Source organism: Cervus canadensis, chromosome 25 (genome assembly GCF_019320065.1).
Source record: "Cervus canadensis isolate Bull #8, Minnesota chromosome 25, ASM1932006v1, whole genome shotgun sequence".
Lineage (NCBI taxonomy): Eukaryota > Metazoa > Chordata > Mammalia > Artiodactyla > Cervidae > Cervus > Cervus canadensis.
The window spans coordinates 32,836,018-32,859,185 of record NC_057410.1 but is presented as its reverse complement, the minus strand read 5'-3'; the positions used below and the strand labels follow the sequence as shown (position 1 = coordinate 32,859,185).

The 23,168-nt window shown below is 41.9% G+C and overlaps 1 protein-coding gene across 2 annotated transcripts in view; it reads right to left on the bottom strand.

The window, feature by feature from the left end:
* Positions 1 to 19,890, bottom strand: part of EEA1 (early endosome antigen 1) — a 122,910-nt gene extending 103,020 nt beyond the window's left edge. The window contains exon 1 of one of the 2 annotated variants that reach the window (XM_043446262.1): positions 19,643 to 19,890. In XM_043446262.1, coding sequence (XP_043302197.1) covers positions 19,643 to 19,666 — 24 coding nt within the window. In that variant the 5' untranslated portion in view covers positions 19,667 to 19,890. The remainder of the gene's footprint in view (positions 1 to 19,642) is intronic. The other variant, XM_043446263.1, reaches the window with a different exon arrangement.
* Positions 19,891 to 23,168: the final 3,278 nt, after the last annotated feature.

Below are 23,168 nucleotides of genomic sequence, written 5' to 3'. Positions count from 1 at the left end.
AGTGATATAGAACTCAAAAATAAATAAATAAATACAGTATGCCAGAAAACAGGATGAGAAGCATGAAAGGAGAAAGTGTTAGTTGTTCAGTCATGTCTAACTCTTTGTGACCCCACAGATGTAACCCGCCAGGCTCCTCTGTCCATGGGATTCTCCAGGCAAGAATACTAGAATGGGTGGCCATTCCCTTCTCCAGGGGATCTTCCCGATCCAGGGATCCATTCCGCGTCTCCTACATTGCAGGCATATTCTTTACCATCTGAGCCACCAGGGAAGCCCTATCTAAATACAATTGGCTCTTGCTTTCAGCATAGCATGTCAAGTGTTCCAAAAACAAAAGTGCATCTAAATCTGGGAATACTGGTTCAGAATATAGTAGTTAGAGTCACACAGACCTACATGCAACTTCCAGTTTACCTACTTAGAAGCTTTGTAAAAGTACTCAAGCTCTGTAAGTCCCAAATTCCCATTTGCAAAATAGAACTAATAATGTCAGCCTTGTGGAACTGTTGTCAGGATTAAATGAAATAGCACATGTAAAATGTTTAAATCAGCACCTGGCATTTGTTAGATCTACTATTAACAGCAGATACTTCAGTTCAGTTCAGTTGCTCAATCTTCTCTGACTCCTTGCGACCCTATGACTGCAGCACGTCAGGTTTCCCTGTCCATCACCAACTCCCGGAGATTGCTCAAACTCATGTCCAAGGAGTCAGTGATGCCATCCAACCATCTCATCCTCTGTCGTCCCTTTCTCCTGCCTTTAATCTTTCCCAGCATCAGGGCCTTTTCCAGTGAGTCAGTTCTTTGCGTCAGGTGGCCAAAGTATTGGAGTTTCAGCTTCAGCATCAGTCCTCCCAATGAATATTCAGGACTGATTTCCTTTAGGATTGACTGGTTTGAACTCCTTGCTGTCCAAGGGACTCTCAAGAGTCTTCCCCAATACCACAGTTCAAAAGCATCAATTCTTTAGTGCTCAGCTTTCTTTATGGTCCAACTCTCACATCCATACATGACTACTGGAAAAACCACAGCTTTGACTAGACAGACCTTTGTCAGCAAAATAATGTCTCTGCTTTTTAATATGCTGTCTAGGTTGGTCATGGCTTTTCTTCTAAGGAGCAAACATCTTTTAATTTCATGGCTACAGTCACCATCAAACTGATCACACGGACCACAGCCTTGTCTAACTCAATGAAACTACAAGCCATGCCACGTAGGGTCACCCAAGACAGATGGGTCATGGTGGAGAGTTCTGACAAAATGTGGTCCACTGGAGAAGGGAATGGCAAACCATTTCAGTATTCTTACCTTGAGAACCCCATGAACAGTATGAAAAGTAGATACTTACATTATTACTAAGAGCACTGCTCCTAAAAAAAAAGACCTAGAATCAAGATTTAGAAGCTGGAAAACATCTCAGAAATCACAATCCAACTGCAACACTCTGTAGATGAGGAAACAAAGTTCTAGAAAGCAACTGGAGCTGGCTTACCTGAAGTCACCACCCTATCTAATGACAGAGTTACAATTAAAACTCAGGTTTCCAAGTCCTAATTCAATATCCTTACTATCGCAAATATTTCCTGGCCATCTCTCTTATATCCATCAAGACAGTTAACTTCTCTAATCTCAACTTCTTCAATGACAAAACTATAGGTATAGGACAAGATCATGGGTCCTTCTAGCTCCAAAATTCTCATTCCATGATTCACATGGGCCCTAAACTGGCTAACTTAAAAGCATGCCCATAGAAACAAAGTCAAATATATTTCCAATCTTTATATATACTTAGCTTTCTTGTAGATACTTTCAAAACTCTAAAATTTAGTTACTAATTATCAATAGTTACATGAAAGCAGTCAAGCCAGGAAAAAAGTAGCCAAGTCAATAAGAGAGAGAGAATATCAAAACTAATTACAAATTAAGTTACTTGTAACTAAATTGGGTTTACAAACATCAAACAATTAACTTGATACTAAGTGAAATGAAAGACTTTAATATAGAACAGTTTTTAAATATCTAACATATAATTAAAACTGATCTACACATTTTAAGCAAGTTTAGACTTGCCTGATTCAATAAATATGGACAGACACAAAAAAATGTATCAAAATAAGAATTCATAGTCTAGTTCTAAAAAGAGAACTTTTTTTTTTTTTAATTTTAGGCACTTGCTGCCTCTCAGGACCAACTGACCCATGCTCAACTGCTGTTCACATTGGAACCCTTCTCCACTTTGGTCTTCAAAGCTCTCATCTGAATATCTGCTACCGCCACCAGCATCTGCACCTGCAGCGGCTCCCCCAGGGCCCACCCCCTAGGCGTGAGGGCTCAGCACAGCCCTCCCACTTGTCTCAGGGCTCCTGGGTGCTGGGGGACAACCACAACCCACACTCCCACCACCATCCTACCGTCCATCTGGCACCACTCCTCATTTTTTAAGACTAAAGAACACCTGAGAGAACTAGGAAAGAGAAATAATAAAATCTCCTAAAGAATCTATTGGCCATCTCAAAAATTCCAGAATGTGTTGAAGAACTTCTATGTAAAATTCCAGAATCTAATAAAAATTCTAATCTACTTGGCTATGAATTCTTGTTTTAAAAGATATGTAGAATGTCAGTTTCAAAGAAGAACACAAAATTCATAAAATTAAAATCCATCCTGAATAGTATCATCTCTTATAATGCAAAAATCCCTGAGAAAGACTATCCAAATAGCAGACGACTTGTAATTCAGGTTCCCAAGGAAACAGTTTGAGACGGAAATCTGCAGGCAGGTTTATTGGAATGTGCCCTCAAGAGCACTGTGCGGGCACAGAGGCAGGACTGGACCAAGGGAGAGGCTGAACAGTACTGGTCAGGGACACAGTTGCTAACAGCAGTCTCAGTGATCCTACCGGGGGTCCTAAAGCTGGAATGACCCTTCGTAGTAGAATTGGAATGACCCTAACGAAGACAAGAGGATGATTCTTTGCATCCCTACATCAACCAGGGATGAAATGTAGGCTGCTTCCAGGAAGGGGACAGAAACTTGGATGAGGAAGCCATGATTCCAAGCAATTAAAACAATGTGCCTCTATCCTGAAGGGGGATCTATGTTGCACACCAAAGTGTCCACTGCAATAAATCTATCTTATTTGTATCTGAGATAGGTATAAAGGGCTACACACTGGGGGAAGGGAGTGGGGTGGGGGGGAGGGGGAACTCAGTAGAAAGAAAACACCCTACTATCTGGCAGCTGTGGACACAAGGCAAGAACACGCAGAAGCAGGGCCAGATTAGTCTGAGCTGTCCCCAGAGGAGGTCTAGGGACCAGCCCCGCCCTGGTAGTGGAGGGCCCGCTAGCTAGGTGGAGAGGTACGCTGTCGGCGGGAGGGGGGTGGTGTGGCGGGGAAGGACACTGACCACTGAGACCTGAAAAAACATTTACTATTATTCTTATATTTTAATTTGTTCTGTAGCTTTTTCTGGATTTGTTCCTCTTTGCTGCTCTGGTTGTTTTTATTATCGTCTCTAGACATTTAAGAACTTTATTCTTAATCACAGTTTTATTTCCTTTATATACTTCTATACTGGCTTTCTGCGGGTCTGCAGGGTTTTCCGTTTTTTTTTTTTTTTTCCTTTCTTTCTTTCTTGTTGTTCTTTAATTATATAAACCTTTTTTTTATAGACTTCTATTTAACTTTTTGCTTTCTATTCTTTAATTTTTTTCACTATGTTTGCTAGTTTGTTTTCTTTGCTTTATTCCACAGTTAGCACTCTGTTTGGGTCTTGTTTTCTGTTCTGTGTTTTAGTTGGCTTTGTTTTCAATTGGTTGATATTTCTGGTGTCATTTGCTCACCAGGTCACTCTTACATTTTGTCTTCTTTGGATTGTTTTGGTTTTGTTGGTGTGTATGTCTGTGGGGGGTGGGGGAGGTATGTTCCTTTGTTTTTGTTTCTATTTGTCTGATTTTGCATTTACCATTTGTCTGGGGTACATTTTTTATTTCTTGGTTTTTTGTTTGTTTTAATCCCTATTACTGCCATTCCAGTAAGAATGAAGAGGGTGTCACAGAGCTGGACACAACTGAGCACCAGCAAATTGCCATAACAGACAACCTGTGGGATCTTGGTTCCACGGCCAGAGATCAAGCCTTTGCCTCTGGGGTTAAATTTAAAACCAAAAATTTAAGACCTAAAAATAAGACCAGAAACTATAAAACTCTCAGAGGAAAATACAGGCAGAATACTCTTTGACATAAATCACAGTAAGATCCTCTGTGACCAGCCTCCTACAGTAATGGAAATAAAAACAAAAATAAACAAATGGGACCTAATTAAACTTAAAAGCTTTTGCACAGCAAGTGAAGTGAAGTCGCTCAGTCGTGTCTGACTCTTTGCGACCCCATGGACAGTAGCCTCCCAGGCTCCTTCATCCATGGGATTTTCCAGGCAAGAATACTGGAGTGGGTTGCCATTTCCTTCTCCAGGAGATCTTCCTGACCCACGGATTGAACCCGGGTCTCCCGCATTGTAGGCAGACACCTTACCATCTGAGCCACTAGGGAAGTCCTTTGCATAGCAAAGGAAACCATAATCAAGATGAAAAGACAACCCTCAGAATGGGAGAAAATAGTTATAAATGAAGCAACTGACAAAGGATTAATCTCCAAAATATACCAGCAATTCATGCCACTCAATGTCAGAAAAACAAACCACCCAATCAAAAAATGGGCAGAAGACCTAAATAAACATTTCACCAAAGAGATACAGATAAAGACATACAACTCATAAACAACGCCTATTAAAAAAAAGAGAAATGCAAATCAAAACTACAATGAGGTATCACCTCACACCAGTCAGAATGGCCATCATCAAAAAATCTACAAACAATAAACACTGAAGAGGATATGTAGAAAAGGGAACCCTCTTGCCCAGTTGGTGGGAATGTAAACTGATAGTCACTATGGAGAAAAGAATGAAGATTTCTTAAACAACTAGGAATAAAACTACCATATGACTCAGCAATCTCATCCCTGGGCATACGCCCTGAGAAAACCACAATTCTACACATGTACCCCAATGTTCATTGCAACACTATTTACAATAGCCAGAACATGAAAGCAACCTAGATGTCCATCAACATGACTGGATAAAGAAGTTGTGGTACATATACACAATGGAATGACTCAGCCATAAAAAGAAACACATCTGAGTCAGTTCTAGTAAGGTTGATGAAACTAGAGCCTGTTAAACAGAGTGAAGTAAGTCAGAAAGAGAAAAACAAATACTGTATATTAACGCACATATATGGAATCTACAAAAATAGTACTGATGAAACCCATTTGCAGGGCAGCAAGAGAGACACAGATGTAGAGAACTAACTTGAAGACACAGCCGGGAAAGGACAGGGCGCAACAGAGGGCAGCACTGAAACATATAATTACCATATGTAAAACATATGTAAAACAGATAGCCAGTGGGGATTTGCCATATGATGCAAGGAGCTCAACCTGGGGCTCTGTGACAGTCTAGAGGGTGGGAAGAGGTGGGAGGAAGGTTCAAAAGGGAGGGGACATATGTATACCTATGACTGATTCATGTAGATCCATAGCAGAAATCAACACAGCATTGTAAAGCAATTAACCTCCAATTAAAAATAAATGTTTTTAAAAAAAAAAATTACAAATGTAATATTGCACAGAGAGGGGATTTCACCAGACTTCAAAATGCTGTTAAACAGTCCACTATGCTACAAGCCCTAGGCTTCTTCTCAATTTTCCTTTTCTGAACTCAGATTTCCATGATGGACATGATTTATATTTGTAACCAGAAAATATGTTCTTTTATTATTTCTAAATATTGTAAAACTAAATCATTGCTTTAAATATTTAGAAGTTGAAAACATATAGTAAGATTATATCAGAAACATTAATGCCTTACAGAACAAAATAAATACATACTTCCTTATCAGAGATCTGACTAAATATGATTTACCTCTTAATTGACCCCCACAACAGTGCATTTTGGCATGGCATTACACAAAGACAGAAATTCTTAAAACATTATCCAAATATTATTCAGCTAATAAAGTATCACTGAGACTCTAGAAAAAATTTATATTAGCATACATATGTAAAACTTAACCACAGTCTAATATTAAAAATTAAAATGAGGGGGGAAACGTGTTTTTAAATTTCATCTACTGGTATGAGCCATGCAATACTTAAACAAATGTCTATGCAACTAGGTTATTCATGTTATTGTATTAAATATATCAATCATAGTGCATGCAATGGCCAGGGATCTCTCCTAATGTAAAATACCCTATCCTCGATACCATAGCTCACATTGAGAACATAGTCCAAGACAATCAGGTTACATGATCCCATGTCTACTGCCAAGGGACCAAATGTGATCACCTGGACCCAAGAGCAGTCATCCACAAGCCAGCTAGCAAGCAATAAAAACGGCTCAGTGACAAAGCAAACAATCAAACCCCACTGTGCAGAATGAACTACTGCTGGACTTCAAGCGGAGGCCTTTAAATTGCAGACTATGGAGAAAAATGACTAATTAGCCACACAAACTGACACTAGACAGACATACAGTGCAGCCAGGAGGTGAATAAGAGCATAATCCAGCCAAAACACCACTGCTTCCTGAGAGTGCAGAAGCTCTTAGAGAAAAACTAGAGAGTCAAGAAAATCAGCTAGCACCAAATGAACCTAACCAGGACTATAATCACTGTTTCTGAGGCAGAGTAAAGCTTATGTCTAGAATGATCTGTAAAAGATGTGTTTCATGGTATCACAATTCCTACAAGGAAGAATCTTAAGAATCAAATGACCTCACTCCACTCCCAACCTCAGTTGACTAAACCAGCAGTGAACATCTGACCCAGAGGAAACATCTCTATTATTGGCCACCCAGAGACTCTTACACATGACCCAATAAGAATAGATAAGGAGGACATCTTAGATTCTTCTCTTGAGGTATGGAAGTTGAGACATCTGGCCAGTTGGCTATGCAAAGGTAAGGTGAAAAGCAAGTACAATCATGTGGCCAAATGGCCTTTGAGGTCTTGAGCATATTAAGCAAGCAACAGCAAGGGAGATGGACACAGAGATGCAGAGACCAAATGCCACTGGTCCATGAGATTGTGTGAGATAGAGAGAAGCCTCTCCTCCTGACACCATTCTAGGTCCCACTGTCTAGAGACCCAACTGTACAGCAATTCTTGTTCTTAGATCACTTTGAAAGCTTACAATAAATCCTTTCAATTTAGACCGATGTGAGGAAGTTTATAATCCTTGAAAATAAAAAGCACTTATTAGAATACTGTCCAAGGATGACAGATTACATTCACGAATTTAAAATATAATTGGCTACCGTTTCCTCTCCTCCATACAACAGGGAAAAGTGAGTCTGGGCTCCTGTTCCTGTGCCTTTCCTTCCCAGCCAGTCATTTCTCCCTATGACCCTCCTGAAACTGAACTAGGTATGACCCACCCATTCAGCTTCAGTCTGGCTCCAGAGTTCTTTACCATTCCAATCAGTGGACACTCTTCAATCCTTATCTGACTTCACGTCTCTAATATTTGCCTCCACTTGTCTCCTAAGTGCTGGACCTATTGAGTACCTACCTCTAGTTCACACTCATCTTCTCCCCAAAGCTGTTCTTCCTCCTCCTCTCTTCTTCATCTTAGTCCATTCCACCCAGACTACTCACAAGTCAGTGAAAGTGAAGTCACTCAGTCGTATCCGACTCTTTGCGACCCCATGGACTGTAGCCCACCAAGCTCCTCCATCCATGGGATTCTCCAGGCAAGAATACTGGAGTGAGTTGCCATTTCCTTTTCCAAGTCAGTAAGTCCTATTAATTCTCTTAACTTTCCTGAAAATCTATCCTTTCTCTATTCCCAAAGCCATCGTCTGATTCAAGCTTTTGACAATCCCTGGGATGCAGAAATTCTGATTCAATGGAGGGACATGGCTATCTTTCTTTCTTCTTTTTTTTTTTTTAAAGGATTCCAAATGATTCCAATGTGCAACAATTTTAGGAATTAAAAAGTTACTACCTTCTAGCCAGCCTCTCCCTTTATGGCGACATCCTCTCTACACAGCTACCAAGTCAGCATACATCATTAAAAATATTGGGTTGGCCAAAAGGTTTGTTGAGGTTTCAACGTAAGATGCTACAGGAAAAAACCAAACAATGTCTTGTTCAACTCAATACACCAAGTATCAAATATTAACAGAGGTTTTCAGTTCAGTTCAGTTGCTCAATCGTGTCCAACTCTTTGCAACCCCATGGACTGCAGCATGCCAGGTTTCCCTGTCCATCACCAACTTCCGGAGCTTGTTCAAACTCATATCCATCAAGTCAAAGATGCCATTCAACCATCTCATCCTCTATCATCCCCTTCTCCTCCTGCCTTCAATCTTTCCCAGCATCAGAGTCTTACACACTAAGGAAAAAAAAAAAACCAAAATCCCCACCCTAAGGGAACTCAGTCTAGCAGTGAAGTCCAGTACCACAAAAACAATGTAGTAAGTTTTGCAGAGATCTATATACTAAGCGTTTTAGTATTCTAAGCTACTATATGGATTGTTGGTTGGCTTAGTTGCTAAGTCACGTCCAACTCTTTTTGACCCCATAGACTGTAGCCCACCAGGCTCCTCTGTCCATGGGATTTCCCAGGCAAGAATACTGGAGTGGGTTGCCATTTCCTTCTCCAGGGATCTTCCCAATCCAGGGATAGAATCCACGTCTCCTGCTTGGCAGGTAGATTCTTTACCACTGAGCCACCTGGGAAGCCCAAACTACTATATAATATACTAAGTGTTTACTGAATGCTGGTTCTGTGGTGAGTGCTTCATGAACTTTCATTTAATCCTTCTACAATACTGTAAAGTACATATTTGGCTCAATTTACAGATAAAGCAGTGGGTACCAGAGAGCTTGAAATCTTGGTCTAATTCCAAAAACCCATTCTCTTAGTTAGAATGGGCTGCTTTGGGAGAAGAAAAAAAAAGCAAGCAACTTTTTTTCTTAGGTGATACTAACTCTAAATATCACCTAAACTGAGCAATATGGACAAGCAACAGTGGGAAAATTGGAGCAGAATAAGGAGCTTATAGAGAGATGTGAAGGGATGGGAGAAGAGAGAAAGTTGTGGGAAACCCACCAAATAGAGGCTGTGGTCAATGAATATACAGAGAGGTAGATGGAGATGAGTGTGAAATGGAATCTTTGTTCCCCAAGGAACCAGAGCAATGTGGGCCTTGCAAGCCAACATAGAGAGTCCAGACACCTCCTATGGGCACTGAGTAGTCACCAACAAATTTTAGAAGACTGATTCATTCACCTGATTTACTTTTTATAAAGACTACCTGGGAAAAGTATTTTTGAAGAGTCTTCCTTATTACAAATTTGATTAAGAACTTTCTGTGGCTCTATATTGTCTATTAAATATTGTCTATAAAATCCAAAATCTTCTGTCTCATTTCTTATAACTATCTCCACTGACATGTAGAATTGTTCATAATTTCCCTAAGCTGTCCTAGGCTGCTTCAGGTTTTTGCATCTGCCTGGTCCCAGACTCTAAAAATGCCTTCTGTCCCTTGCTCATCCTTGCCAGAGGCACTCAGGTTTCTGCAAGGCCTTGCACATCTCCACTCCTTATCTCCTTCCCTCCCACTTCAGTACACTTCAGTTCACTCGGGTGATGTCATCTGCATATCTGAGGTTATTGATGTTTCGCCCAGCAACCTTGATTCCAGCTTGTGCTTCATCCAGCCCAGCGTTTCTCATGATGTACTTGGCATATAAATTAAATAAGCAGGGTGACAATATACAGCCTTGATGTACTCCTTTACTGATTTGGAACCAGTCTGTTGTTCCATGTCCAGTTCTAACTGTTGCTTCCTGACCTGCATACAGATTTCTCAAGAGACAGGTCAGGTGGTCTGGTATTCCCATCTCTTTCAGAATTTTCCACAATTTGTTGACAAAGTCTTTGGCATAGCCAATAAAGCAGAAGTAGATGTTTTTCTGGAACTCTTGCTTTTTCTATGATCTGACGGATGTTGGCAATTTGATCACTGGTTCCTCTGCCTTTTCTAAATCCAGCTTGAACATCTGGAGGTTCACGCTTCACATACTGTTGAAGCCTGACTTGGAAGATTCTGAGCATTACTTCACTAGTGTGTGAGATGAGTGCAATTGTGTGCTAGTTTGAGCATTCTTTGACATTGCCTTTCTTTGAGACTGGAATGAAAACTGACCTTTTCCAGTCCTGTGGCCATTGCTGAGTTTTCCACATTTGCTGGCATATTGAGTGTAGCACTTTCACAGCACCATCTTTTAGGATTTGAAATAGCTCAACTGGAATTCCATCACCTCCTCGAGCTTTGTTCATAGTGATGCTTCCTAAAGCCCACCTGACTTCGCATTCCAGGATGTCTGGCTCTAGGTGAGTGATCACACCATCGTGGTTGTCTGGGTCATGAAGATCTTTCTTGTATAGTTTTTCTGTGTATTCTTGCCCTCCCCCTTACACCATAGAATTACTTTTTCTTTTGTGATCACATTCTTCCTCTGGATATCTATTGACACATGACATTGCTTTGTAATTAGTTAAATTTAAGTATCTGTCTCACTCCATTAAAACTCTGCAAGAATTTTAATATCCTAAGCCCATCCAGTAATTAGTACAGAATAGATGTTCAACACTGTGACAAATGACCACACACACACACACACACACACACACACACACAGTATAAAAAAATAAATAACAAGCGAGTGATAAGAAAAGCATTCCTTGAATAAACCTGGAGTGAAGTGAAGTGAAGTCGCTCAGTCATGTCCGACTCTTTGCGACCCCATGGACTGTAGCCTGCCAGGTTCCTCTGTCCCTGGGATTTTCCAGGCAAGAATACTGGAGTGGGTTGCCATTTCCTTCTCCAATAAATCTGGAGTAGGTAATAATAAAACAACAACATTAACAGCAGCTAACATTTATAGAGAACTTACTCTGAGCCAGATACTGTAGTAAGAGTGTCACATGTATTAATTCACTTAATCCTCACAGCTCTATTAGAAGGGTACTATTATCATGACCATTTTAATGAGACACAGAGAACTCAAGAAACTTGCCCAAAGCTACCCAGCTAGTAAATGGAGTGCAGATGCCACTCCAGGCAGTTTGGCTACAGAGTTCAGATTCTTAACCAATTATACTATCTCTTCAGCTCCAGCAAAGACCACCCATGTAAGAAAACAGTTCTAGCCCTGGTTCTTTCATATCTTAATCTCTTTTTTATTCTTAACACACTAAAAATAAATCTACACAGTGAGAGAAAATTCCACTTCTCAAAATTCGCTGCAGTAAATGAGTAATAACTTGATCAAACTTAAATGCGTAACTAATCTGGGAGGACTTCCAGAACACCTTAGTTAGATCAGAGCCCTCCTGGTGTTTGCTCCAGGGGCTCTCTGCTTTTCCTTCGGATCACTCACCCAAGGATGTGACCACATAACTAGGACTGTCTGAACAGTTCCACAGTTCGCCCTGGTTACTCAGCTCCACAGGGGTTCACGTCTATTTTACTCATAAGTGCATCCACATCACATAGTAGACACAAAGATGTATGAGGAGATATGTTCAGATCTTTCCTATTCATCTCTTTGTTCTGCTCACATTGCCATCATCATAAGGCAAATCATAATTGCTTTGACTTTAAAACCAATCTCCTCTGATCTCTGTCTATACTCTCCTATGGTTCTATAATATGCATCACATGCAACACTGACAAATTAATTTCTTCTTAAAACATTCTTTTAGATACTCATTCAGCAAACATTAACTCCTACTATGTGCCTGAAGGAAACCAAAATATGTAACCCTAAAATATGTCACTTTGATATATTGATTATTTTTAATTAAAAGTGCTTAAACAGCAACTCCAAGAAGAACACTCTGACCCTCCTTTTGAGTAGAAATTCCTAGGCAGTAGTGTACAGCCCTGAGACCTTGGTCTTGTTTTCAGTAAGCAACCCACTCCATCATCCTGAATTCCTGGAATGTGTCTTAGGCTGATAAATTATCAGCACTCAGATCCAGGGAAGGGCAGTAATTAAATTCTGTTCCACATGCTAAATACCTACTGATCACCTGGTGATCATCACCTTATAGCCAAATTCAGACTTAAACTGAAGAAAAGTAGGGAAAACCACTAGACTATTCAGGTATGACCTAAATCAAATCGCTTATACAGCAGAAGTGAGAAATAGATTTAAGGGACTACATCTGATAGACAGAGTGCCTGAAGAACTATGGATGGAAGTTCATACCATAAAAGAGACAGAGATCAAGACCATCCCCAAGAAAAAGAAATGCAAAAAAGCAAAATGGCTGTCTGAGGAGGCCTTACAAATAGCTGTGAAAAGAAGAGAAGAGAAAAGCAAAGGAGGAAAGGAAAGAAATACCCATTTGAATGCAGAGTTCCAAAAATAGCAAGGAGACACAAGAAAGCCTTCCTCAGTGATCAGGGCAAAGAAATAGAGGAAAACAATAGAATGGGAAAGACTAGAGATCTCGTCAAGAAAATTAGAAATACCAAGGGAACATTTCATGCAAAGATGAGCACAATAAAGGACAGAAATGGTATGGACCTAACAGAAGCAGAAGACATTAAGAAGAGGTGGCAAGAATAATACACAGGAGAACTGTACAAAAAATATCATGACCTAGACAACCACGATGGTATGATCACTCACCTAGAGCCAGACATCCTGGAATGTGAAGTCAAGTGGGCTTTAGGAAGCATCACTATGAACAAAGCTAGTGGAGGTGATGGAATTCCAGTTGAGCTATTTCAAATCCTAAAAGATGATGCTGTGAAAGTGCTACACTCAATATGCCAGCAAATGTGGAAGACTCAGCAATGGCCACAGGACTGGAAAAGGTCAGTTTTCATTTCAATCTCAAAGAAAGGCAATGCCAAAGAATGCTCAAACTAGCACACAATTGCACTCATCTCACACGCTAGCAAAGTAATGCTCAAAATTTTCCAAGTCAGGTTTCAACAGTACATGAACTGTGAACTTCCAGATGTTCAAGCTGGATTTAGAAAGGCAGAGGAACCAGAGATCAAATTGCCAACATCTATCAGATCATAGAAAAAGCAAGAGTTCCAGAAAAACATCTACTTCTGCTTTATTGACCATGCCAAAGCCTTTGACTGTGTGGATCACAACAAACTGGAAAATACTGAAAGAGATGGGAATACCAGACCACCTGACCTGCCTCTTGAGAAATCTGTATGCAGGTCAGGAAGCAACAGCTAGAACTGGACATGGAACAACAGACTGGTTCCAAATCAGTAAAGGAGTACATCAAGGCTGTATATTGTCACCCTGCTTGTTTAATTTATATGCCAAGTACATCATGAGAAACGCTGGGCTGGATGAAGCACAAGCTGGAATCAAGACTGCTGGGAGAAATATCAAGAACCTCAGATATGCAGATGACACCACCCTCGTGGCAGAAAGCGAAGAACTAAAGAGCCTCTTGATGAAAGTAAAGGAGGTGAGTGGAAAAGTTGGCTTAAAACTCAACATTCAGAAATTAAAGATTGTGGCATCTGGCCCCATCACTTTACGGCAAATAGATGGGAAAACAGTGGAAATAGTGACAGACGGTTTTGGTGGGCTCCAAAAATCACTGCAGATGGTGACTACAGCCATGAAATTAAAAGACTCTTGCTGCCCGGAAGAAAAGTTATGACCAATCTAGACAGCATATTAAAAAGCAGAGAATTTACTTTGCCAACAAAGGTCCATCTAGTCAAAGCTACGGGTTTTCCAGTAGTTACATATGGATATGAGAGTTGGGCTATAAAGAGAGCTGAACACCAAAGAATTGATGCTTTTGAACTGTGGTGTTGGAGAAGATCTCCTTGGACTTTAAGGAGATCCACCCAGTCCATCCTAAAGCAAATCAGTCCTGAATATTCTCTGGAAGGAGTGATGCTGAGACTGAAGCTCCAATACTTTGGCCACCTGATGCTACTCACAATGGCAACATGACATAAGGTACACTCTAGCAGGGGTGATGGGGGGAAGCAAGAGGGGATCTGTATTCTTCAAAAATGTCATAAATTACAAAGAAATGCTATGGTAATGTTTCAGATTAATAGAAGCTAACAACTACATATAATATCTAAACCTAACTGTGACTTCCCTGGTAGTACAGTGGATAGGAATCCGACTGCCAATGCAGGGGACAAGGGTTCAATCTCTGGTCCAAGAAGACACCACATGTTTTGTTTCACAACTACTCATGGGCCTAGGGCCCATGGTCTACAACAAGAGAAGCCACTCCACCCACAACTAGAGAAAGCCCTTGTACAGCAAAAAAGACCTTGCACTACCAAAAATAAACAAATTATTTTTTAAAAAATAAATAAATGTAACTGGACCCTACACTAGTAAGGGGGAAATACTACAAAGGACATTATCAGGTCAACTGAAAAAAAATGGAATTATGAACAGTAAATGGAATCAATGTAAATTTATGAAGTTGGAAACTATACTATAGTGATGTTAAAGAACATCCCTGTTCTTCATTGAAGCTTTCAGAGGTGAAAAGCCGTAACTGGTCCTCAAGTGATTCAAGGAAAAAAAAAAAATAATTAGACATATACAGAGAGAGAAGCATGCAAATAGTAAGGCAAACAGGATAAAATGTGAACAATAAGCAAATTTAGATAAAGAGTACACAGCTGTTTCTTGTATTATTTTATTCTTATAACTTTTTGTAAGCTTAAAATTAGTTCCAAATAAAAGTTTAAAAGTATATATCTATTCAACTAGAATACAATACAGTAGCCACCAACTATATAAGGCTGTTAACAGTTAAAATAAGGCCTGCCCAAAACTAGACGTGCTGTTAGTGCAAGATACAAACTAGATTTCAAAAACTTAGTATAAAAAAAATCTCATCAGTTATTTTTAAAGTATCTCAGTAATTTTTATGTTGACTATATGTTGAAATATTTTAGACATATTGGATCATTATATTGACTATATATTGGGTCAGAAGAAATCTATTTTAAAAATTAATTTCACCTCTTCACTTTAAAAAATCTCTCCTTGACAGTGATTATCTTTATTTACTGGGCAGCGTTGAGTCTTAGTGGTGGCTCTCTGGCTCAGCAGTTATAGCACACAGGCTTAGTTACTACTCGGCCTGTGGGATCTTAGTTCCCCGAACAGGGTTCAAACCTACATACCCTGCACTGCAAGGTGGATTCTTAACCACTGGAGCACCAGGGAAGTCCCTCTTCACTTTTTTTTAAATGTGGCTACTAGAAGCTTTAAATCACATATGTGACTCATATTTGCATTGGACAGGGCTGAGCTGGATGGTCAAGAATCTCCATGATGAGGTGTCACACAATCTTTGTAAGTTTCTCTCTCAATTTCTTTCTGCTGTAAGCAGACCTCTATCTCTATGTCACTTGGTTTTAAGCTACTTAAGGGTAAGATTCAGTTTTATTCACTGCTGTACCTCCAGTATCTAGCACATATCCAGTGTTATTTAATATTAAACATTTGTTTATTGAAAGGCAATATGCAAAGAATGCAGGACTAGCAGAAGAATGAAATCAGTCTCTGAGTCTGTTTATACTGTAAACTCCTTCCTAGAATGAAAGGAACTCTCTTCCTCTGCTAAGCATCTTCTTCAAAACCCCACCCCTCCAAGGAGACTCTCCACTCACACAGGTTCGTTCTGATCAGTTCTCCTCTGTACTACTACAGCCTTCATTTTCTATATAGTTCATTTTGGCACTTAATCATGTAAGTTCCCCGAGAGAGAATTTAGATCTCATATTTTCCCCATATTTTCCACAATGACTGGCACAGTGCTAACCATATCAGTTGAGGAGCAGATGAAAGGTGGGGGGGCGGGGGGAGGCGGGGGCTGTGGATTGAGACAATTTGGCTTTAGTCTCAGTTCTGACACCTACTGTGTTGCTTTAGATAAAACACTTAATCTCTCCCTTTCTACTTCCTCATTTTTAAAATCAGAGAGACTCATTAACCATGAAAGAAGCCTTCTGTTTCCACAATTCTAGAATTAAATCCATTTTTTCTTTAGCAGTATTAGCAATAAAAGCAAATCTAATACACTCAAAGATCTCAGTTAAATCAGAGTAAAACCCCTAAGAAAGAAATGGCAACCAAGTTTATATAAACTGCATGAAGTACTAAATGCTGATGTCTTTCCAGCCATGAAGCTCTTTAAATCCACATTTCTCTTCAAAGCCTATTAAGCAAAACAATCAATACAAACATATTAGAGCTACCTCAATTTTTTTTTTCAGACTTTTACAAGCCTCAAAGAAACACCTTTTAGTAGCTAATGGAAGAAAAAAAAAACAAATTAAATTTTCTATAAAGTACCCTGCTACCTTATTGGTGATGTTCAAAGATTCTGAGTTACAACTGACTATATGTACACTGTTTCTTTTTTCAAAAATGCTATTTAAAGTACACTATTCAGAGGAAAATTACAAGAGTTAAAATGAAAAGGTCATGTAAAAGAGTTAAAAAAGTATGCAATTTAATTTCAAAGCATGAACACTATTTCAAACAAATTAAATAAGCCACTTCAGTCAGTTTAGTTGCTCAGTCGTGTCCAACACTTTTCAACCCCATGGACTGCAGCAGGCCAGGCTTCCCTGTCCATCACTAACTCCAGAACTTATTCAAACTCATGTCCATTCAATCAGTGATGCCATCCAACCATCTCATCCTCTGTCGTCCCTTTCTCCTCTGAGTCACCTTAGTTTTAATCTTATCTCTCATGACCTCTTCTGAGAAATAAGATTATCAAGGTGGGAGAAAATAAAATGGTTGCCATGGTACATAAAGATTCAAGTTATACTTGTCAGTAAATACCACCTGTGGAGTTTAGGGGGACTTCCCTGGTGGTCCAGTGGCTAAGACTCCAGGCTCCCAATTCAGGGGCCCCAAGTTCAATCCCTGGTCAGGGAACTAGATCCCACATGCTGCAACTAAGACCTGGTGCAGCCAAATAAGTAAATAAATAAATATTAAAAAAAAAAAAAATACCACCTGTGGAGTTTAAACTAGTAATACAAATTACAAGGTTTCTTTAACGATTTATCCAAATGCTCCTACTAACTGCTGAGCATTAACACTGACCCATCTATAAGATTAGAGCCAAATTCCACCCACGGGACTCTACGTCTGCCTGCTACAGCCTCACCTCCTTCCAATCCCTGCACATCATTTGCCCACCTAAATTTAATTGTTCAAGCTCCCCTTAATATTACATGCCCATTTTATGACTTCTGGTCTAGGCAGCCACAGCTCCCTCAGCCCAACCTGCCCTCCCATCTTTTGAGTTGCAAATATACCCTCCTCCCAGAAGCTTTGCCTGATCACCCTAATACCCTCCAAGGAAGTGGCCCCCAGGCACTATTCATTCTTCCATTACAAAGCATTTCCATTACTTTTAAATGGCCATTCCCCCAACCAGTCATGAATTCTAAAAGGAGGACCCATATCTTATTTAACAGGTTCCTAGGCCCCTAGCAGATACTTTGCATCTATTGCCACTCAAGGATATTGAAGGGAAAAAAACGTAGTAAGCTATGAGATACAACTCAAACTTTCCTATAAAAGAATATATAAATTTAAGACAGTGATTTTCAGCCAGGGCAATTCTGCCCCTAGGTGACATTTGGTAAAGTCTTCAGATAGTTCTGGTTGTCACAAGAGTGGGTAAGGGTTTGGGGGGCATGGGGGTGCTATGGCATCTAGTGGATAGAAGCCAGGGATGCTGCTAAACATCCTGTAATGCAAACCACAGCCCACTACAACAAAGAATTATCTGCTCACAAATGTCAATAATGCCATGTTGCCAAATGACTTGTAACATCTCAGCAATAACCAGAGATAAATTCCAATCTTGTAGTTTCACCTGAAACTTCTGTAACCATTGATGTGTATGCACCAACACTCAAAATGACCTTTATACAAATGTAATGCTTAAGAACACTAAACCAAGAGAACCTGAAAGCTGCTGCATTTCTGAAAACTAACCTATAACTACTAGACGCTATTCTTAAGTCAGTAAACACTTTGTTTCATTTATAAACTTCAAAGCAAACCACAGGCAAACTACTGATAATCTTCAGCTGTGGAATTACGACAGAAAAAAATCTGAGGCATGAGGAAATGAGTTCCTTCAGGTGTGAAAAAAGAAAACTCTCTAATCAGTGAGAGTAAATCATGCACAGATGTCTTTAATGCTGAACTGATGGCCAGAGTAAAGCGCATGCCCTTGCTACTGACAAAAACAGCACTTACCAAGGTTTCAAAAAACTGACAAAACATTGCAAAAAACTATCAAATGTCAATACAAGGTGGCAGATACAGAAATTAACTATTTCTCCCCCTGATATATGGCCAAGTTTCAGGAGACTTGAACATTTCACAAAGCTCTGCAGGCGCAAGGACACTCCCTTTCTATACAGGGGATGACTCAACTCTCTTTAGCACCTTCCTGGACTGCATACTACAAGTTCAATAAAGTCCTTTTGTGCTTGAATTAGTTATTCTACTCCCTCAGGAACCAACTAATGGGTTCGGCACCAAATTTTCAACCATTTACCTTTTTGTTGCACCCCCGTTAGTCTCAAAAAGTTTTTCAAAAAGCTAAACAAAACAAACACTTGAGTTAACAGTAACTCTTATAGACAACATTTTAATTCTTATTCTAGGAACTGATTCCTAAACAAAACACCTCCAGCTTTCCAATACTCAATCTTTATATCTTAAGGCTTTTCCAGATCTGAAAAGGACATAGAATTGGCAGAAAGTAAAGGGGCATTCCGTTAGGTAAAGCTTACAACTGATTTATTCTTGAATAACTCGAAAAAGGTACTAGGCTGGGAGAGGAAAACGCATTTTTAACTGGAGGAGAAAAAAAAGTTGCCAACTGTGAGTAATATCTTCCTTCGCAGCTGACTTTGCCAGTTAGGTGTCGGTACCGCCACTGGGCCGATGCTAGGCCAGGCTTCACCACATCACCCTGCGGGGTCGCCCAGCTGAGATAACGAAGCCGCGTGTGGCAGGTGCGCGTCGTGGAAAGTTGGGGGGCACGCTGGGCGGGGCGCTGGGGGAAGAGGCGAGCCCGCCTCCCCCGGGCTCCTACCAAGCGTTCTCCGGCCTGGCGCGCGGATGATGGGCCGGACCCGCAGGCACTAACTCTCCATTTTCACAGCCACTCCAGGTTCTGGAAGAAACGTGCCGGCACCACACCCTCCCGCGCGCACTGACAGCCCGCGCGAGAGCCGGGCCGGGGCCTGGGCGTGCGGAGCCGCGGGGGACCAGACGCCCGGCCCCGGCCTGCTGCCCAGCCGCCGCCCCGCCCGCCCGCCCTCCCTGCCCCCGCGGCCCGCCCCCGGAGCAGACGACCGAGGCCTAATCGCCGCCCGGGCTGCGGGGCCTAAAGAAGGAAGGAGCCCGCGCTCAGGAGGGGGCGGCTTCCGCGTCCCCGGGCTCCGGCTCTCCGCTCACGTGCTCCTGGAAAGACGGGCTGTCTCTCTTACCCTCTGCAGAATCCTCCTTAACATGGTTTAAACACCACCGGCGCCGCCGCGGAGACTCTCCGAACCTTCCGCGGGGGCCTCTCACTACTCGGGGGTGCGCGGGCGGGAGGGACTGAGCCGCGAGAGGGCTGCGAGGAGATCGGGGCGAGGCGGTGGCGGCGGCCGCTCCGGCGGCCCAGACTTCCCCGCAAGCTGCGAGAGGGAGCGCGCACGACAGAACGACGAGGTAGCCAGCGAGCGCCGCCCGCCTGCCAGGTCTTCCCCCGTAACTGACAGCGGGGCGGACCCACCCGCCGCCGCACCGCCCTCTCGGCCTGTCCATCCACGGGAGGCGGGGCTAGAAGGGGCCTGGCCCGCGTCTGCGACCAATCGAAAGCGGCGGCAGCGTGGGTAGTTTCGTGATGGACAGGCGGCAGGACGTGGGCGCCGCCGCCGCTCCTTCCGGCTGGTTGGGGACGCCACGGCCGCCGGGCGCACGCCGCGCTCCGTCCGAGGACGCTGCCGCGCTCAGACCGCGTACCCGCTGGGGGAACCGGTGGGGGTCCGTGACCGCGACACCAAGAGGGATCTCGGGGCAGGTACCCAGACTGCACCTCAGACGACTCTGTAAAATTTGTCAGTGTGACCCTGGCCTTGACCGTTCCAGAAAGGGACCGTCATTTCTGCTGGAAGCGCTTAGTCCCTGGGTGGAAGCAAAGGAGAAAATCACAGACACGATTAACCGGTCCGATGGGCTTCTCTCCCCTGGTCCAATCCCTGGCTCCTTTCTCCTCCCTTCCTGCTCCTAATTTCAGCCGAAGGGAAAGTAAGGAGCCGGAAGAAAGGGTGGGAAGAAACTGGAATTTTACTTAGCAAGAGAAGTTTGGGGTTGTCTGTTTTGGACTATAACAGCAATATTTAATGGGGTGATGTTAACATGTTGCACTATCTAAAGCCCATGCTTGGTCCATTCTCCTAAGGAATTTTAAATCCCCTTCTGATAACAGATGTATATGAAGTGAATCGACCTTAATGCGTCTGTTTCATAGATTAAGGAAAAATAATGAGGTCACAGATAAACAGTTTGCCAAAATAAGGACGTGGACTTGGAAGTGGGCCTGGAACTGACTTCCAGGCACGACATCATTATTTACACTCAAAAATCACAGCTGCGAAATCCTTCCATTCTGCCAGTATTCACAAGCTAAGAGGTTCGACTTGGTGGTGGGGGGTGGGGGTGGAGACGTTCCGTTCAGTCGCTCAGTCGTGTCAGACTCTGCGACCCCATGAATTGCAGCACGCCAGGCCTCCCTGTCCGTCACCAACTCCTGGAGTTTACTCAAACTCATGCCCATCGAGTCGGTGATGGCATCCAGCCATCTCATTCTCTGTCGTCCCCTTCTCCTCCTGCCCCCAATCCCTCCCAGCATCAGGGTCTTTTCCAATGAGTCAACTCTTCGCATGAGGTGGCCAAAGTACTGGAGTTTCAGCTCCAGCATCAGTCCTTCCAGTGAACACCCAAGACTGATCTCCTTTAGAATGGACTGGTTGGATCTCCTTGCAGTCCAAGGGTCTCTCAAGTGTTTAAATAAGGAAAGTGAAAAAAAGGGAAAGTGTAGTCCTGTCCAGGGAAAGTGTAGTCGCTCAGTCCTGTCAGACTCTTTGCAACCCCATGGACTGTAGCCCTCCAGGCTCCTCTGTCCATGGGGATTTCCTAGGCAAGAATACTGGAGTGGGTTGTCACTCCCTCCTCCAGAGGATCTTCCTGACCCAGAGATTGAGCCCAGGTCTCCAGCATTCCAGGCAGATTCTTTACCATCTGAGGCACCAGGGAAGCCCTTAAATAGGGAATGGGGAGAGAAGAATGCAATTAACTTGCTGGGGGTGCCGATCTGAAGTCTACCAAGCAGTGAATGGAGTGCTTATTAGAAAATACAGATCTTTTGACAAAACATAGCAAATATTATTTTCCAATTAATTAAGGTTAAAAATGTTTTATAAAAATGTAAATAAAGCATTATATGATGTAATATGTTTCTATCCAAACATGTCTGCTTTTTAGTGTGTGTGTATAGTGCAGAAAACAGTCGTGCCTACAATTAATATATTCTTAATCACTATTGATGACAGTGCCCTTAAATACTTCCAGGCAAACAGACAAAAGCAATGGTACTTTATGGCCAGATGATATGGGAAATATTTTCACCAACATAAAAGTGATAAAACTGTGATATAATAAGTATATATTTGGTCCCCACCCCTGAGTAATATGCTGAGTGATAGGGTAATAAGAGCATCTTTTGTTGTAATGTTTGATTTTTGACTCTGGTTCCAGAAACCAGAGCTTCTAAGACCCCTGGAATCCCAGAGTCTTTAATGTCTTTTTGTATGCTAGTGAATGGTTGGGTGTCCCTAGATAGCTTTAGGATGGGCGCTGATCTACAGAAAAACCAAATCATGATTATAAGGTTGAAATGTTCGAGCCCACATTCCCCCTCCACCTTCTGGAGTGAAGAGGAACTGGAAGACAATCACCATTGGCCAATGATATAATCAATTATACCTATATAATGAAACTTTCATAAAAACCCTCAATAGTGAGGTTTGGAGAACTTCAGATTGACAAACATCAAGGTGTTGGAAGATTACCTGTCTGGAGGGTATGGGGAAGCTTTGCACCCCTTTCCCCATACCTTGCCCTATACCTGTGTTCTGTTTGGCTGTTATGAAGTGGTAACCTCTGTAATAAACCAATAAGAGTAAGTAAAGTGTTCTGTGAGTTCTGGTAGCAATTATATATGTATGTGTGTTTAGTTGTTTCAGTCCTATGGACTGTAGCCCACCAGGCTCCTTGGTCTATGAGATTTCCCAGGCGAGAATACTGGAGTGCGTTGCCATGCCCTCCTCCAGAGGATCGTCCCACCCCAGAGATCGAACTCTCTTTTATCTCCTGCATCGGCAGGGGAGTTTTTTTACCAATAGCAACACCTGGGAAGTGCTGTTAGGGATTATAGCAAATTGTATAAGCTGGGGAGAGTGTTGTGGGAACCCCCAATTTATAACCAGTTGGCCCAAAGTACAAGTGACAACCTGGGACTTTCAAGTGGTATCTGAAGTAAGGAGCATTTTTGGTGGGACTGAGCCTTTAGCCTATGGGGTCTATGCTAACTCTGGGTTGTTAGGACCAAGAGTGAATTAAATTGTAGGATACCTGGGTGGTGTCTGGAGAACTGGAGAATTGCTTGGAATGGAAAAAAACACACATTTGACATCACAAGTGTTGTAAGCAAAGGAAACAGCTTTTTACATTTAAAGTGACATTTGTTTTATCTTTTCAAAAATTAGTTTAAAGCTGCTTATTGATGTCACATGCTAAGGCCTTCTCCACTGAAATTCTCCAGTGGACTCTTTTGACTAATATAATAGATTCTCATCTACTGCTTAGCAAGATGGGTTATTAAAAAAATCTGTGTTCTTCCCTGCAGCTTATGATAACTCCACCACTGGAATAATATACTAGAGAACTTAATTACTCCAAAGGAAAAAT